This window comes from Gopherus flavomarginatus, chromosome 15 (genome assembly GCF_025201925.1).
Source record: "Gopherus flavomarginatus isolate rGopFla2 chromosome 15, rGopFla2.mat.asm, whole genome shotgun sequence".
In the NCBI taxonomy this organism is placed as follows: Eukaryota; Metazoa; Chordata; order Testudines; family Testudinidae; genus Gopherus; species Gopherus flavomarginatus.
The window spans coordinates 17,422,803-17,440,136 of NC_066631.1; the positions used below are offsets into that span (position 1 = coordinate 17,422,803).

General features: G+C 38.8%; 1 protein-coding gene across 5 annotated transcripts in view; it reads left to right on the forward strand.

Annotated features, from left to right (window-relative positions):
• The window catches only part of TANGO2 (transport and golgi organization 2 homolog), an 83,539-nt gene that overhangs the window by 16,020 nt on the left and 50,185 nt on the right, over positions 1–17,334 (forward strand). For 2 of the 5 annotated variants that reach the window (XM_050924112.1, XM_050924117.1), the window contains 2 exons: positions 4,267–4,464; positions 6,887–7,006. In XM_050924112.1, coding sequence (XP_050780069.1) covers positions 6,951–7,006 — 56 coding nt within the window. In that variant the 5' untranslated portion in view covers positions 4,267–4,464; positions 6,887–6,950. Of the gene's footprint in view, positions 1–4,266; positions 4,465–5,497; positions 5,586–6,886; positions 7,007–17,334 lie in introns of those variants that run through there. The other 3 variants (XM_050924113.1, XM_050924116.1, XM_050924115.1) reach the window with 2 other exon arrangements.

A 17,334-nucleotide genomic window follows, 5' to 3' on the forward strand; every position in this document is an offset into this window, starting at 1 on the left:
GCCTTATCCACTAACTGCCCCTCCCCCAACTATTTGTTCAGAAAAAACTATGTTATAATGTCTTGAATGTTGTAACAGTATGTGTATTAACTGCTATTAAAGATCAGTAAAAATGCTTTACAAACTAAACTGATAACTATACAACTGATACCATTTGCATCAGAGTTCAAACATCGCCTATTAAGCCTGTTCAGTCTAGTTCCTGTATGTATGAAAAGATTTCCAAATACCTTCAGCATTGCCTCTCTACTTCAAAATCTGACCTCCCTGAACTGTTATGTCCATTTCAGTTACTTTAAAGTCACTTCTGATCAGAGTGGGTGGCCTGGATTAGTGGTGTCTCTGGAATACAGGTGGCATCACTGCAGTGGAAGGGTCCATCGTGAGTTCCTACCCTTCTCTAGATTGTATCACTGTAAAAAGTAAGGAGGTTGGTATTATAACATCCATATTAGCTTTCTTCAACATCATTTTTTGTAGTTTTAATGCCATCAGCCATAATGGTTGCTATATTATGGACGGAGGTCAGTCTCTCCCGAGTCAAGGATTGACAAAAGACTGACCAGAAGGACAGGCCCAGGAAGAGGACCTGAAGTACTTGCAAACTTGGCAGGCTCTTCCTATGGAAGATGGCAGGGTGACACCTGGAAAGTTAGCCGCATGCAAGCTAGACTTGCATATTGTTCTTAACGTACGTTTCCTCTAGTGCTTTTGTTAATAAATAATACTTTGCTTTATGAGTGCTGGCTGGTCACTGGTTAACCCTTTCATTGCCCCTAACAACAGATGCTGAACTAAAGTCAGAGTAGCTAAGGTGATCTCAGTGAATTGCAGGAGAAATTGCAACTAAATCCTTTGTTTTGGGTTGGAGAGTCACGGGGCTGCTAGAAGCCTGTGATTTAAATGGGGTGCCCTCCAGGAAGCCACAAAGAGGTTAAAGTTGTAGTTTTCTTGGGCACTGCAACAATGAATAACTTTTACTTTCTAAAGTCATTACTTTTATTCTAGTTGTTTTTCTGCGGCATGCTACTACAGTGTTGAACTTCATCTTAATCCAGCAGTCTTTGCTTAAATTTTTAAAATGATATTTATACGAATTATTTTTTAAACCCACTCTTTCTACTTAAATTTTGGGTCTGAATTGTCCAGCACGATGTGTAGCAAATGTATTGATTTCTGACCAAAGAAAATGCTACAATTTTTCAGTTCCGTTTTGCACTGAATTTATTTCTTAAACGAATAAGTCTCCTCACTGCACTGAGGAGGATCTGGACTTCAATTCTTGTGGTTTCAAAAGTGTTCTTGATTCTAAAACTTTATTTTTACATCCATAGCTGTCTAAATAATGAAAGACACATAACTATGTAGGACCTACAGAAGTTTATGCTGCTCTGTTTCAGAGCCAGCAAGACATAGCCTGTTTTAGGAGGTTGGTATCAATTGTTCACAAAAGCAGCAAGTAAAAGTCCTGTTAATTTCAAATTACATTAGAAACAGAGGTGGGGTGAGTGAGAGACTTCTGTCAAATGAGCAAAGTTAATATGGAAAACAGTTCATATCTTCTAGAAAGGTATTTAAGTGAAGAGTTGAAAAATGATGTCCCTTCAAATAACTATAAAATGCATTACAAAACTACAAGGAGAAAAAACCTACTCTCTCGTTGCTATTTAAAGATCAAGGTTTGTTTCATGCCATGCATTTTTATTTGAGTCTTGTGTTGGCCAGTGGCTTGGTACGAACAGCTAAATGTTGTTATATTGTAACAGAATTTATTGTTTTATTGATCAAAATCAACTCTGCAAATCATCTAATAGAGAGACTGAAACCTCTTTATAAAATAAAGAGTAGTTATGAACAATCAACTGTCAATAGGCTTGTTGATTGACTAATCCAAATAATGAGCTGGCAGGACACCGAATGAAAACTGTGACAATTATTGCTCTTGCTGCTGATGGAAATCTGACATGTCTGTTTTAAAGTATTTTATACTCCTTGCCTTCAATCAGTGGGCTTCCCCATTCTTCCAAAAGAAGTCCCAGGGATCTCTGCCAGTTCTCCCTCCCTCCCTCCACCCCCTTCTAACTCACGTGCTACCATGTATGGACTATTCTTCATATGAGGACTGGAAGGGGCTTCCTTCTGAGTCATCAATACTGTTCCTCAAATTAGCCGATATATTTTGGTGTAGAAGAATGCTAGTCTCATAAACTCACGCCGGGTAAAGCGCGGAGAGGACTGATGCCATCATTCTTCTAGCCTGGAGCAGGGATCAACTGTGAAACATTTTGGTTTGTCCCTGAGCCAGCCAGTTAATACATTTTTTTAACTTGGTGTTTTATGGACAGTCTTCTATTGCACAGGAACCTGTGTGTCACTTTTGGTAATAAGGACACATCTTTAAAATCCTTTGCCTCTTGAAAGACTGCAAAATCTCTCAACTCACCTGGCAAGTTTTAATAAGTGCACAAAGTGCAAATAAGTTCTTCCACTTGTACAGTGTAACAGTTGCCCAACAAAAACAGGGAGGACAATGCCCAGTCCTGGTCAGGGCAAGCTCAACTTTCCAGCTCTTCTCATTTTTAAAACTTTTGGGCATGTTTTTGTTAATGTTCTTACCTTTATATTTTTGTGCTGTGTACAAACAGATTAAGATTGTGTTCACCCTTTTTGTCCATATTGCTGAATATTTTTTTCCAGACTCTGTGAAAATAAAGCAGAGAAGGCATCTGGGAGAATAGCAGAAGGAATGCTTGTAATGAGGTAGTTGGACTGTATGAAGTTAGCATGACAGTTGGGAGAACAAAGACGACATATTCCTTTCAATCTTGTATTTCCTCTTCGCTGACTTCCTATGTTGTGGCAAACTCCAAATCAGGAAATAATGTTCCTTAATTGACCGAGGGTGACTTGCTGTTTAGATTATGGAAAGCTCAGTTGTGAACAACCTAAAATTTGATAATTGTCTTGTTGTTTTTTGTTAAAAATGCTCAAATCCAGAGTGCCTTGTACTAGTGAAGTATGCAGCCCAAGCCCCACAAAGACCCTTTTAGATATGAGACAGGAATGGAAAGAAGTTGTTGAAACACTCTGGCAGTGCATAGCACTCCTGTTTACTGTTGTCCATGAATTACATGATTCTCATTACCAGAAATCTTATGTTTTATACTCTTTTAATAAAAAGGAAGAAAAACTTCTGGCACTTTTTTTTAACAGAGCTTATGAGGATAACTTGCAATTAACTGTGGGTCCTTGAAGAATTGAATATATATATTTTTTTAAATAAAACAAAAAAAATCCCAGAGGTTTGAACCAGCCAAATTCAATCCTATAAATATCTCTGACCGCAGACAGCCCCCTCTTCCTCTCCCCCCTGGAATTTGAAAAAGAGAGAGAAGACTTTTTGCCCAGCATAAACATGGGGCTGGACAGTTGCCATTCATTGTCTTTTATTTTAAGTATCGTATTCAATCAAGGTATTCTCAAGGACTGACTGCCAGTTAAATTAAATTAAGGCATTGTCTGTGAGCACAACAGTTGAAAGAAATGGTAGAAAGCTGTCAGCTAAGGTAAATCTGTTCTTAGGCTGTTTTTCGTTAGTGTTACAGTAATATCTAGTGAGTTGAAAGGTGGTTTCTATCCTAAACTCAATCTTCAGTCAGTAATAACTTCAGCTAAAATATTCCTTTTGTGCTGAAAACTCCATGCTAGGTCTCAGTTTATGGACTAAATATGTGAGTCATAATGACTTGAGAGACCAAGTGCTGGAGCAGGTCAAGAATGAGGAACAATTTGTATTACAAGAACATATCTCCCCACTGTGCTAGATGCTGTGCACACAGACAGGTAGACTCAGTCCTTCCCTCAAAGAGCCTGCAATCTAATTAGTATCTCCCTTACTGGTTAAAGCTTGAGGGCCTGATCCCCACTTCCATCAGTGGGGTTATGTTTGTCCCCTCTCCCCCATCCCCTTGAGTGAGTATTGGACTGGGCCTTGAAAGAGAGTGTCATGGTGTAAATAAGTGGCCTCCTACCAAGCATGCCCTCAGGACAGCCTTGCAAGTGGCCCTTCACCTCAGTTGCCCTCTTGAGTAACCCAAAGGACTCTGCTTCAGACTCTTAATTAAACTGGTCCCCAGGAGAGGCATTGTTTATTATGAAAGCCTTGTGCAAATAGTTTTGTAACAAAAATGCCAAAACGTAGTCCATGTCTATCACCTCAGTACATACAGTTCTTGTTCTCACCATACTTCATTGTTTGCGTCACAGGCTCCTTATCTGTCTTCCGCCATCCCTCTTCCAGGACAGTCATCCCATCCCTTCCTACTTGGTTGCCACTCTGCTCTTCCTAGAGGGAACTCGCATAACCTCTGTGCTGGGAGCATCCTTGCCAGAGGAGCATCCTTGTTCCTACAGTCCTCTCACTGTTCCTCAGCAGCTGGCTCTCCAGCAAAGAGACATCATCTGGTAAGCTCCTCCACTACTCCCCTTTCCTTCAACTCTCTCTTGCGCTTGACTCTGGCTTAGAGCCAGTAGGCATCTCCCTTTGCTAATTCTCCAGCCCTGGATCGCAGGCTTGGAGATGCCAGCCAGCAAACCTCTTTCTGCTCTCCTGCCTTCAGCCTTCTCCTAGGAACCACCTTCTGTTTCCAGCAGCTCTCCTCTCCTGCCCTTCTCCTGACCGAAAGCTTATAGCCTCCCAGGTAGTGCCCTGCCCTCTTAATTGGCCCACTGGGAGCATCTGGAGTGGAACAGGCACTCTGAGCCTAGGTTCATTTAATGGGCCAGCTACCCTGTTTGATATACATGGCTAGAACTGACAGGTAATGAAGAATCTCTGTAAGCTTAATAGTTACCACTAAATTCCGAGGTTCAAACAATTGTTATTCCACCCAATATAGGGCAGTAGTTAATGACATAAGTATCCCTTTCAACTGTAATGAACTGGCTACTGTGGGATATCATCAGTCTGCAATCTTATGTCTCTTCTCTTGACGTGTTTGTTTTCTTAAATTAAAAAATAAAATTGCTGTTGCTAGAAGTGCTGGAGTCCTATGATGTTTCAAATCTCTACCTTTTAAAAGAAGATATTCTATACATGCATTCCATTCAACACCTGAGTACTGAGTCAGTTGTCCTATTTTTACATTTTATTTTCCCTTACACTGAAGATTTTTTCATTGTCACTATGTGACCTATTTTTGCATGGATTTTTGAGGTGGAGAATCTACTGCATGACTTACTTCTCTCTTCCACAGTGCCAGCTGGACAGCAATTTAGTCACTAGTTTATGGTATCCCATCTTAACAGAGAAAATATATTCCATATAGCTAAAATATCACAGTCCTTATCTAATAGAGCCTTAAAAATCAGAACTTTTCAAGTCACTGCCTGAAAGAGTAATTACTTTATGTATAGGAGCAGAGATTAAAATACTATTCCCCCCAGCCTATCTTTCTGTCCCCTCACAGTTCTGTCCATTGTATTGGTTCTATTTCAGATTAAATAATCTGCAGCAGCAGAGGAGTCCTTTGTAGAATATTGGTGACTGGAAGGCTGAATTTGTTGTGTCATGATAGTGACAGCAGGTCAGTTGTGATGCTGAACTGTGACTTTGGAGAAGCCAGCAGCTTGTGTCAGGCTGCTAATGTAAATCTGTAGAAATGGTGTGCTCATAGCTCTGCTTTTGATGGTAAAAGTGAATTAGTGTGAATTGTTGTGGAAAAATCTTGCTTCTGTTGAAATTTAAAACATGGGAGAGCTTAGCAACGTGGTATAAAAGAAAAGACTGAATTAAAATCAGTATGTGTATCAAGAAATGAAAGAATAATTATTTCTTCAACCATATTCTTGAGTTTATAAAATCTTTAATTTATTTTGCTGTGGTGTGCAGTGACTGAAGTGAGTTGTACTAAAAATTAAATTTAATCACTCAGAATGGTTACAGAGTTTAGACTTTGATTTCATTCATCCCCATCTCTGTACTCTAAAAACTTTCACACAGGGGAAGCTGTCCATAGCAGTGGAACAGGCTAAAGCATGCTCAGTTAATAGGATTCTAATAATTGTTTGTTTCAGCTGTGACAAAAAATAAGGTCATGGTGCAATTTTATTACCAGACAAGTTTCCATTGGGTCAATGTAGGAAAATATTTGAAAGCCCTTACGAGTATCTGATCCGTAAAGAACATTTGTCATGCCTCTAAACGTGGTCAGAATTTTAAAAGTTACTGGAAATGCTGGAAACAGTGTTTATCTAAATGTACTTCTGTTCCCACTGTATTCAATATATATTCTGCTGCCACTGATATTTTTCCCCTCTACTACACTGTCTCTCTTCTCCTGGTTTTTAATGGGTAGCGCTACAGAAAAGATAAGGCTTTTAGTTTCTCATCAAACGCTTTTGGTTACACTTTTTCCAGCTGCTGCTGCAGTATACATGAGTGTGCTTCTCTAAGTTTGCTTTTTAAAGAAAAAACATTGACAAGAATGTCTTGTCAGATTTGTTGGTGTAGACCAAAGAGCATCACTGTTGCACTGTACTGGCAGTGAGTAGAAAATTCTGAGATAAAACCTTGGTCTTCTTTGCTTTGGCAGGAAAGTTAGTGCTCTAGGTACTGCTCCTAGAATATATCAGTATTCTCCTGTCACTTGTTTCTTTGCCAAAGTTCTGAATTGAATTCCTATTTAAGTAACACTTGAAGTTGCAATAGTGAGGAATTTTGCAGACAAACCGTCCATTAAGACAAACATGCCATTGAAATCCTGTTGATTTCAATATGCAATGCTGTTAATGGTAACTGCAGGAACTTTTACTCCAGAATGGATGTAAGCTTATGCTTCTGTAAATTGCAATGTAATTTCCTTTATTGCATTTATTTTGTTCACAGGTTGTTGCAGTATGACCTTCCACTAACCCTTTTGGAAGAAGCAAGTTTTCACCAGCTGTTACCCATGTGCATACTTTTCTTCAAGTTTGATCCTCGTCCAGTTTCAAAAAATGCATACAGGTAATCATAATTGTGGTTAAAGCAAAAATGCTTTTCTTTACAACCTTAGTTTGATACTTTTACTTTAACCCTGGGCAATAGTGTCTAGTCTCAAATCAGAGTCAAGTGCTTCAAATTGTGCTGGTATAATGCCAGCACTCCATGATGTTGTTTACATTTCTCAAGTGGAAAAAGTCAGTCTGCTCTGAGCTGCGTTCAGCGCAGTTTCCATAGCCAATAATATGCAAGAGAGTGATGTAGCTATGCCACATTTGACTCCCCTAACCCAGTGAATCCAGGTACCCATTTGCAGCTGGGTGCTGAAGCAAGGAGGTGATGAAGCAAGACTCCAACCAACAACTTCTAGGGTTGGTTCTGAGCACCTGAACCACTCTGCCACCATGCCTACTAGCATTGTATTATTATTATTATTATATTTATTCGTAATGTATTGGTTCCACTTGACACTAACTGTTGCATATAGTTCCTAGAAGCACAAGAACTTATATGGATCTGTTTACTGTATGTAGAGTCAAATATTGGACAAATAATTTTAGACTTGTATGTCTCTGCCTGTCTTATGTTGAAAAAAAATGACAATAGCTCATTGGTTTAAGTTGGTACAAGGGAATTGAGATCTAAAAGCATAATTATCCATCCAGTGCTCTGTCTGCATCTTGCATACATCTGAATTTTTAAAAGTGAAAAGGATTGTCAGGAATTCCAGGACTTGTATTGAATTAATATGTCCAATCCATTTAGGCTGTTTCCTCTATCCATGCTAATAGCAAAAGGCAGATGTGTCAATTTGATGATGCCTCCAGGGCAATCCCCCAGGCCTATGTTGTAATCATACTTATTTGGAATGTGATATGACAAGCCAACTTTATGCCACAATCTATATTTAAAGTAATATTTCTTATTTGCTTGCTATGAAAGTTACACCAAGTTTGGAACTATTGATTGCTGGCAGGAAAATTACTGGCTTTCAGTGTCAAAATAGGAAAGAACTTTTGATCCATTATGGCCCAAATTCTGCTGAGTTATCTAATGTTACTGAAATCTTTCTCTCTTGGGTTGCTCAAACTTTTGACTAAACTGCCACAGATCATCCTTCCATTTCAGTAACATCGGTCAGCTGGAGTACTCAGTATAATGTAGGGATATCCAATATATTTAATGATTATATAAATGTGTAGTAAATAATTTTAGGCTCAAAATATGCAAGACCTTGGTGTGATGCTACACCTCACATTCTTCACAGAAATATTATTATGAATATGGCATAACTTAGATACCTTACATGACCCATCTTGCATAAAATATATAATTGGAAAGGTTATGATTTGCTGAATGTGATTATCCAATTTGTATACATGCATAATTTCTGTATCTGAAGTTAGGAATATTGACTATGTGACAATTACACCTGTGTGAGTGCTTGGGGGAACGCCCACCAGAAAGTAGGCAATCAGCCTGGATGAGCTATTTAAGAAGGCTAATAGAACTTCGAAGATACTAATCTCCCATCTTCCTGAGCAGCTTCCTGGATGTTGCTTTTGACACTTCAGGGTCATCTAATGGTGTCACCAAAGTACAACCTTGGATACTGCTGATATTTTTCCACTGGAAAAAAGGATTCTTGCCTTATGTAAATCCTATTTAAGGCTGGGAAGTGAGTCAATCAGGGCTCTTCACTGCTTCCCAGCCCAAGGAGGAAGACTGCTGAAAGCACCTGAAGAGACAAAGGGACTAAGCTGGGGAAAGGCAAGGGCTGAGTCCAGGCTGAGACAAGGGTCTCATCTGTAAAGAGAAATAACTGGCACTTTATGCTACAGAAACTCTGTTACCTGCCAAAAACAACATTTAGGATAAGAAATTACGTTTTGTACCTGTTTCCTTCGTGAATTAATCTTAAATTGTATGTATTTTTATTTGCTCAGTAATCCTGCTTTGTTCTGTTTGCTATCCCTTATAATCACTTAATTTACCTTTTATAGTTAATAAACTTATTTCTTGTTTATACCAAAACCCAGTTTGTGCAATTCATATCTTGGGGTGGGGATGGGGAGCTGTGCATATCTCCCTCCACGTTGAGGGAGGGGGCAATTTTTATGAGCTTACGGTGTACAGATCTCTCTATACAGAACAAGACGGTATAATTTTAGGTTTACACGCCAAAGGAGGTGTGCACATTAGTGCTGAGTAAAGTCCTGAGCTGGTTGTAGTCTGTCTGCAGCTGGGTGTGGCCTTACCTGTATTTGTGCTAGAGAACTCTTGAGGGCCTGGCATAGCAAGGACAGGGTGAGGAAGCCCAGGCTGGTGGAACAACGGACTCGGTGGAACAACGGACTCAGTGGAACCGCAGCACATCAGGTAACATCCTGGACAGAGGGTCCAACCATCACGCTTGGCTCAGTCTTTTTTTTTACACAAAATGTGTTTTTAATCCATTTAATTTTGTTTAGTGAGAAAAGGATGGAAGAAATACTTTGTTTTTGTCACCAATCTTTAATGTTCTTGGGCACCTTTAAATAAAAACTCTATGCAGAATTTTGATTTTAAATATGATGAACAATAATACTCAGCTCTTATGGTATTTTTTTATCCCTAGATCTCAGTTTTACAAAGAACAGCAATGTCATTATCCCCATTTTACAGGGACAGGTCACTTTATCTCACGCCTTGGTTTCCTCTAGGTCATACCCTGTACATGTCAAAACTGGGAATAATAGATCTCCTGATTCTCTGTGCATTGCTCTAGGCCCAGATTACCTCCATAACACCCTTTCTGGAGAGGTCATATGTTTAAATTTCTTATGTTAAACTGATAGTGTTGGATAAATTAAAATGCTTAACTTGTTTTGCTTTCTCCACGCTCTATAATACTTTTTTAAAAGCTTGAATCAAAATATTCCTTGCCCGTCTTGTTCTCTTGCAAACAAATAGTTTTCCTTCTTCCTTGTGTTCTGAATAGAGAGAAAATGCACTTTTCATAATTCCTTTGTGCCAGAAAACTTTTCTGTGCATTAACATAATTAATAGCAGTAATTGTACAGCCAGAAGGGGAGCACCAAGTATTTTTTCTGGTGAAGTGCTAAAATTTCCACTGCATTTTTTTTTTTTGTCTACAGTCTTTTTATATCCAAGCTATTTTGTTCTTTTACTGTAACTATGAAGCACTGTATCATATGCTAGGGAATGGCTACCTGGACTATAATAAAAAATGGCATGCTGGCATCACATCTTACCTTACTACACTATGCATGTCTTATGAATAAATATTACAGGTTTCAGGCTTGAAAGCTATAATCACATAATCTTTTTTATTATGGAATTGAATTATATCACAGGAAATTGCTTTAATGGAATGATTTGTCATGTTTTCATCTCCCTGCCGCCACATTAAAATGTTACATAATCTTAAAATAGTTGAAATATTTCGTTATTTTTAGGATTTATATAATTTATTTGGTCATAAGGGTCATTTAAGTTGCTCCTTTGTCATATGATTACTGTGTTACAGGAGACAAAATGAACATGTTTTAATTTTAGCAGCACTCTGCAGTGTTTAATTTAAACTTTTAGTTTCTATTATATATATTGATTTATTGGTAAGTCTTAAGAGGTTTCATTTTAAATTGCATTTCAATTTAACAAACAAACCATAGTTTTATGTCTTGAATTTTTTAAACTAGCTGGAGCGTCAGGAAACCACTGCTTCCAATTTAGTTTTGAAAGCTAGATATGTTTGTTTATTTTTATATAAAATACATTTTTATGAATGTATGTAAGATAGTTCATTTACACCTAAGCAAGGTGACAGAAATTCTAAGCTAGGATTCTAGTGTAGAAATATCCAGAAGAGAAGAAACTATGCAACACTAAAGTCAAAGAAGTATCATGGCAATTAAGTGGCATTCAAAGAGGAAAATACATATACTTTGCACTTTTCATCAGGGATTTCTAAGCTCTCTGTAAATAATTGTGTCGTGCTCTGATTAAGGACATCACTGTAGTATTAACTTACAATTTCTCTGCACATCCTAGCTTGTCTCCATTTTAATCTTTCCATGTAGTATTTTAACACAGAAATTGACTAGCAACTCATGTTCGGGATTTAAAATATTGTGAGGTCCAGAAACTTGTTACATATAATGTCAGTAAATTTTTACACAGAACAAACAAGTGAGATCTTATTGAGATTTATTTTGAAACCAGTTCTGTTTCATATATTGTGAAGTGACTTTGAAAATGAAACTAGATGCATAAGGTCAAATTCATTTTACACTAGTTAACTAAGCCTCCAGTGTACAAAATTTATTGACCCAAAGCTAGTAGCAAGGTGACTGTAAAGAAGATAATGAAATAGGAATATTGAAAAGACTAAGGAAATGTACATTTACCAAGAAGCTAGCATTTCATTTTTCATGAAATGTCAAGTGAAACAGTGGGAAAGAATGGGGTAAGTACAGTCTATACCAATTAAAAAAAAAAAACAACCAAAAAACAGGCAAAATGGCTGATGGTGAGCAATAATAGGAAGATGCTATGTGTCGGGTCACAGTCCACAGCTACAGCATGGAAAGTCAGCAGTGGTAATGTACATGTATGTGTAAAGGGAACAAGTTTTGTGTGGGGAGGAGAATTCCAAAACCTTTATACAGAACTTTAGGAATGGTTTCAAGCACTTAACTTAAAGGTATTCAGGTGAAGCAGCGTGATATAGTGAGGGGTAGCTAGATTAATTCATGGTGAAGTGTTCATACATAAACCTCTTATACTTGGTTGTTGAGGTTGCAGAAGAGAAACTGTCACAGATAGGGATGTGATCTAGAGTGAGAGAATATAATGCAAGGTCATTAAATGAACCAGGGAAAATTATTATTAGTGGTTCTAGACTGTGCCACATTCCAGTAATTGTCATCCATTTGATATAGAGGTAGATAACTATTTTAAAGCAGAGGTCAGTATGTAAAAATATATATGCGCAATTGCCTAAGTGCATTGTATCTGATGTAAAGGAAGGAATGGACTACGTGGGCCACTAACTTTCTCTATAGAAAGATCTGACTTTATATAAACTTTTACAAACAAAATGGGCTCCATTCTTTTAAATATGCAAGTACATTTACTGTTTATGAAAGTGAAGCACCAATAAATAGCCTACAGATACAGAATCAGCAAAAGTGCAAGGGCCATCCACCTATACGAGGCATGCAAGAATCAATAATTCAAGATTATTTAATGCAAGGATTGTGTGTAGGTAAGAGCACTCTTGTACATTCCATGTAAGACACTTTCACTTTTGCTGGAATGGGCTATATCGGGGGTAGGTAAACTTTTTGGCACAAGGGCTACATCTGGGTATGGAAATTGTATGGCAGGCCATGAATGCTCACAAAAGTGGTGGGTGGGGTGCAGGAGAGAGTGCAGGCTCTGGCTGGGGTTGCGGGCTCTGTGGTGGGTTCAGAAATGAGGAGTTCAGTATGTGGGAAGGGGCTCCAATCTGGCACAGGAGGTGTGCGGGGGTGAGGGTGTGGGCTCCGGGGTGGGGCTAGGGATGAGGGTTTGGGATGCAGGAGGGTGCTCCGGGCTGTGACCAAGGGGTTCGGAGGGCAGGAGGTGGATCAGGGCTGTGGGAGAGGGTCAGGGGTGCAGGCTCTAGGCGGTGCTTACCTCAAGCAGCTCCCAGAAGCAGCAGCATGTCCTCTTCCGGCTTCTATGCGGAAGCACAACCAAGTAGCTCTGCATGCTGCCCCGTGCTCAGGCGCCGCCCCTGCAGCTCTCACTGGCCGTGGTTCCCAGCCAGTGGGAACTGCGGGGGTGGCACTTGGAGTGGGGTCAGCGTGCAGAGCCCTTTGGTTGCCCTTATGTGTAGGAGCTGGAGGGGGGACATGCCAATGCTTCCAGGAGCCGTGGTACGCACAGAGTGGGGCAAACCCCTGACCCCCGCTCCCCGACTGGCGTGCCGGATTGGGGCAAGTCCCGGACCCTGCTCCCTGGCTGGAGCTCGAGGGCCAGATTAAAATGTCTGAAGGGCTGGATGCGGCCCCTGGGCCATAGTTTGCCCACCTTTGGTCTATACTCTTCTCACCAAAGGCTTGAGTTTTCAGCAGAATATGTTGTTACTACCACCATAGTGGGAGCCTTACGTGGATCTAACAACTCATAATTCCGTCTTCCCTATAGTGCCATTTACTTAGAATTACAGATTGCTAATTGCACGTCTTCTACTTGTAAGGTGTTTCTGTATCTGTTCTAGATTTTCAGAATAAAAAGGTTCTTTTCAGAATGCTACTTTTTGGTAGTGCAAGTGCTCGATACGTTTTAAAACTAAAATGAAATTTTAAATTGCCCATTGACCTTTTTTTTTTTTTTTTTTTTAAATGAAGGGAAACCAAGATGGTGTGCTCCTCTCTCTCTCTCTCTTCCTCTGTGTGACCATTTCAAGATACCACAGATTCCTACAGGTCTGCTTATGGGACCAACACAATGCTAAAATAAGTGCAGTAAATAAGATTTTGAACCAAAAGCAAATACACTGAACCTACACAGTACCAATAAGCTGCCAAGAGAATATTTATTTTGGTGGGTGAAGGAGAACCATGAATAATTTTGATTTTTCTATGTCTGAGAGAAATTAGCTAATGTTGTTGGCAAACCAAATGGCAATTGATATTAAAGCTACAACGCTGATCATAGAACTGGCTTAGATAAATGGTTTACAAACATCAGTAGTCATTGTACCTATATTCCAGTGAATTAATTGCTTTCAGAATAGAGGACTCTTGTGGATCACTGAAATTACTTTAGAACGAACAAATACTTTTTAAACCAATTATTTTTAATGTAACTTGTCTCTGAGATCACCTTTAAACTACTTAAGAACTTGCTGCTTCTTGACTAACTTTTCACACTAAACTTATTGGTCTTTGTTTCCCCTCATTCTTTGCTTTGGCATGAAGAAGGCAGTTATTTGTGGTCATTTAGTGTTGTAAGCTTGTGTGGGCTTTTTTGGTAGGTGGGTAAACACATTATGAAGTTATGCTTAAACAGTTACTATTATTTTAGTAAGCAGTGACACTTTATTTTTAAGAATCTCCTATCTCACATTATGTATATACATGGGAAGTCTTTTAGATATTGATTTTTCTGCTTAACAAAACCAGTTCTACTGTCAGGATGATACTTTATTTTATTTGTAGCAGAAAAAAAATCATATTGGATAGGTAGGTTCCTACCAAATTCATGGTCCATTTTGGTCAATTTCATGGTCAGATGATGTAAAAAATAGTAAATTTTATTGTTTCAGCTGTTTGAATTTGAAATTTCATGGTGTTTGTAATTGTAGGGATACTAACCCAAAAACGTTTGGGGTGGCATGCTTGCAAAGTTATTGTAGGGGGCAGTCACAGTACTGCTACCCTTACATCTGCGGCGCTGCCTTCAGAGCTGGGCCCCTGTAGGAAGTTTGGATAATCTTAATAGCCTGATTCTCAATGTAGACATGTAGTAACTATTGCCAACTCCAGTTTTTTATTCTTGAGGCTCGTTAGTTTGTGTATCTGTTAGTTTGTGTAGTTGTTGCATTAAGACAATAGGCTGAGCTTCCAATGCTGACTGCCAAAGATTTGTAGCAATAGCAAGTCTTGTTGGCTTTTTGTAGAAAAGATGTTGATGCACAGACACAGAAGCCCAAACTTTCATTTTGTTTCCAGAGCTTCACCGTTAGCAGGGGGATGAAATGGCAGTATGAGATGAACCAGTGGGTATTGGAATGCACTATACATGAGTGTATTGGTTTAATAATTGTGTTGTGAGAAGTCCATGTTTTTAAAGCCAGAATACTTGTTCTGGATTCCTCTGAGGCAATCTAACCATATTGACTTTTCATGTCCTACCTGCTTTGTGTTCACACTCTGCCTGACATGAAATTATCTCTCTTAATTTGGCTGGTTTGTGTTCCCACAAAGCCTAAAACATTTTTAAATGCCCTTGCTGCATATGTTTCTTGCATATCCAGCCATATTTTAAATGTATATGAGCTTGCCTGTTAAGTCTCCAAGCACCAGTTATAACTACATAAATCCTAAAACAGAAGACAGTGCATGTAGCTAGAAAAAAATTCTTATCTTTATATTTTCACTAAGCCCTAGTAAAATCCAGCAGGGTTTAATGAAATTTGTTTGACTTGCTAAACTTGTATAAGTTAAATTTAGATAATATGTGAAGAGCTACAGCACAGCAGTCTGAGAGCTTGCAAAGTGAGAAACGCTTATTACCAAATATAAAACAGAGAACTTCATCTGACAATGTTTTTCAGTTACGTATTGTATTTCTTAACCTTCTACTAGCCTTTGATTATGGAGCCTTCATAGACCTCCTGCATTTTGTTTGCTGCAGTGGCCAAATCTCAATAAGGATTAAAATGTTTCTCTATACTGTTCCTAGGAACCTCAAACTCTGCCCTCTTGTAACATTTCCTGGCTGACATGAAACAAGGCTTTACTCTTCCGTTTCACTTCCCCTTATCTATGAAAGATTAGCACATATCAGTAAAGTAAGACTCAGACAAATGATCTTGATGCTCAGTTTTCACTTTGGGGATGGGTCTAAGACAGAATGACCATCCCATCTATGCCCTGAATATTTAAAGGTGAATGGAAGCCAAAGAGGCTATTTCCTTCCTTCCTTCATTCTATATTTAAATAAATTTTATATACAATAATATATTACAAACTACATTATAAGGACATGATTAAGGCTTCTAAGTCAAGTTCTCTGAAGTTAAGAAATGCCAGAATTAAGGTTGCCTGTGTAACCTTAATTTGAACTGTGCATTATGTACAGTCTTTAGTTACATGACCATAAACTACTTTTTGGTCCACAGGACACCTGCCTTATTCAGTGCACTGGGTGGACTTGCTCTGGGGATGAATCAGAGTTTCGCCATAACTGAGGCGTTGTCTGTAAGATCTCTACCTCATTTATTGCAGAAGTTGGAAGGTGTATAGTTAATGAGGCAGGGGACTTCAGCCAAAGAAAGGATAGTCTGTTGGTTATACAGTTGAATGCTGCCTGGAGAACTGGATTTTATCCCTGTTTCTGCCAAAGTTTTCTTATATGATGCTAGGCAAGTCTCTTTCAACAGACTTTTCTCAGGTGATCGCTAATTGTGTGTGCCTCATTTTTTGGATGTCCAGCTAGATTCCTTAGGATATGATTTGCAGAAATGCTGAGCACTCACAATGGTGGCTGAAGTCACTGGGGTCTGTTCCTGAATACATAAAATGCAGTATAATGTTAAGTACTCTGAAAAATAAGGTCCTGGTTATCTCAAATTTGGCGGCCAAAGTTAGTTGAAACTTTTGACGTTAATCTTCTGTGCCTCAACTACCAATCTGTAAAATGAGGATAATACCACTCCTTAATCTCAGATGAGTGCTGTGCAGATTAGTTAATTAATCTTTATGAAGCACTTCGATAAGTGCCATAAAATAGTACATGAGTAAATTAATAATTCTGTCTTCAGAGCAGGGTTTGAATAGTGTGCAGTAAATAGGGAATGGGGCAACACTTCGAACAATGTGGATATAATAGCTACTCTGAGTGAGCAGCATCTATCGTGAGTACTGAATGAGGGAGTGGTACTGTGGGGGAAAAATAGTACATGTCTTATAACACACGTGCACATATCCAGCCTCCAGCATTAATGTGTTTTAATTTCTCTGTTCCAGAGCTTGCTTCCAATGAGAACGAAGACTAAACTTTCCTACCCCAAAAGAGAAATGGGTTTTAATTTTGCCTTATTTTCAGTTGACTGCCTGTGACTGTTTTTCTGGAAGACTTACCTCCTTCTCAGTGGCAGGAACTCTTGGGTTACAAATTTACTCGGTATGGTAGCATACAGTGGCCCACAGGAGCTTTGGCTTACACTGTATCCTCCCATTATCACTGTCTCTAAGGGTCCAAAATAATAAACAAACCAGTCTAAAGAGTTTTACCAGTCTCAGGCTAAACAACTGAGTGAGGAGTGAAAGACCTGTAACGTATCTTCACAGAAGCAAACTTTCTCTCTTTTTCTTTAATCTTTCAACAATACAAGAAGCTATTTGTAACTAAGTACAAAATCATTAAATGGAAGTGTGATTTCCCTCAAATTCAGCCATTTGGTTCTGTTTTTGGTGATCATACTAATTACTTAAATTTTATCTGAGAAATTGTGTGTAGTGTGTTAAATTCATTATTGGAGAATCTGTATTTCCCGCCTTCTTGGAAGAAAGATGCCTTCATGAGCAGCTCCTCTAGCTGCAAAAATGTACTGTTTTTTTTGTCTTGTTTTTTGG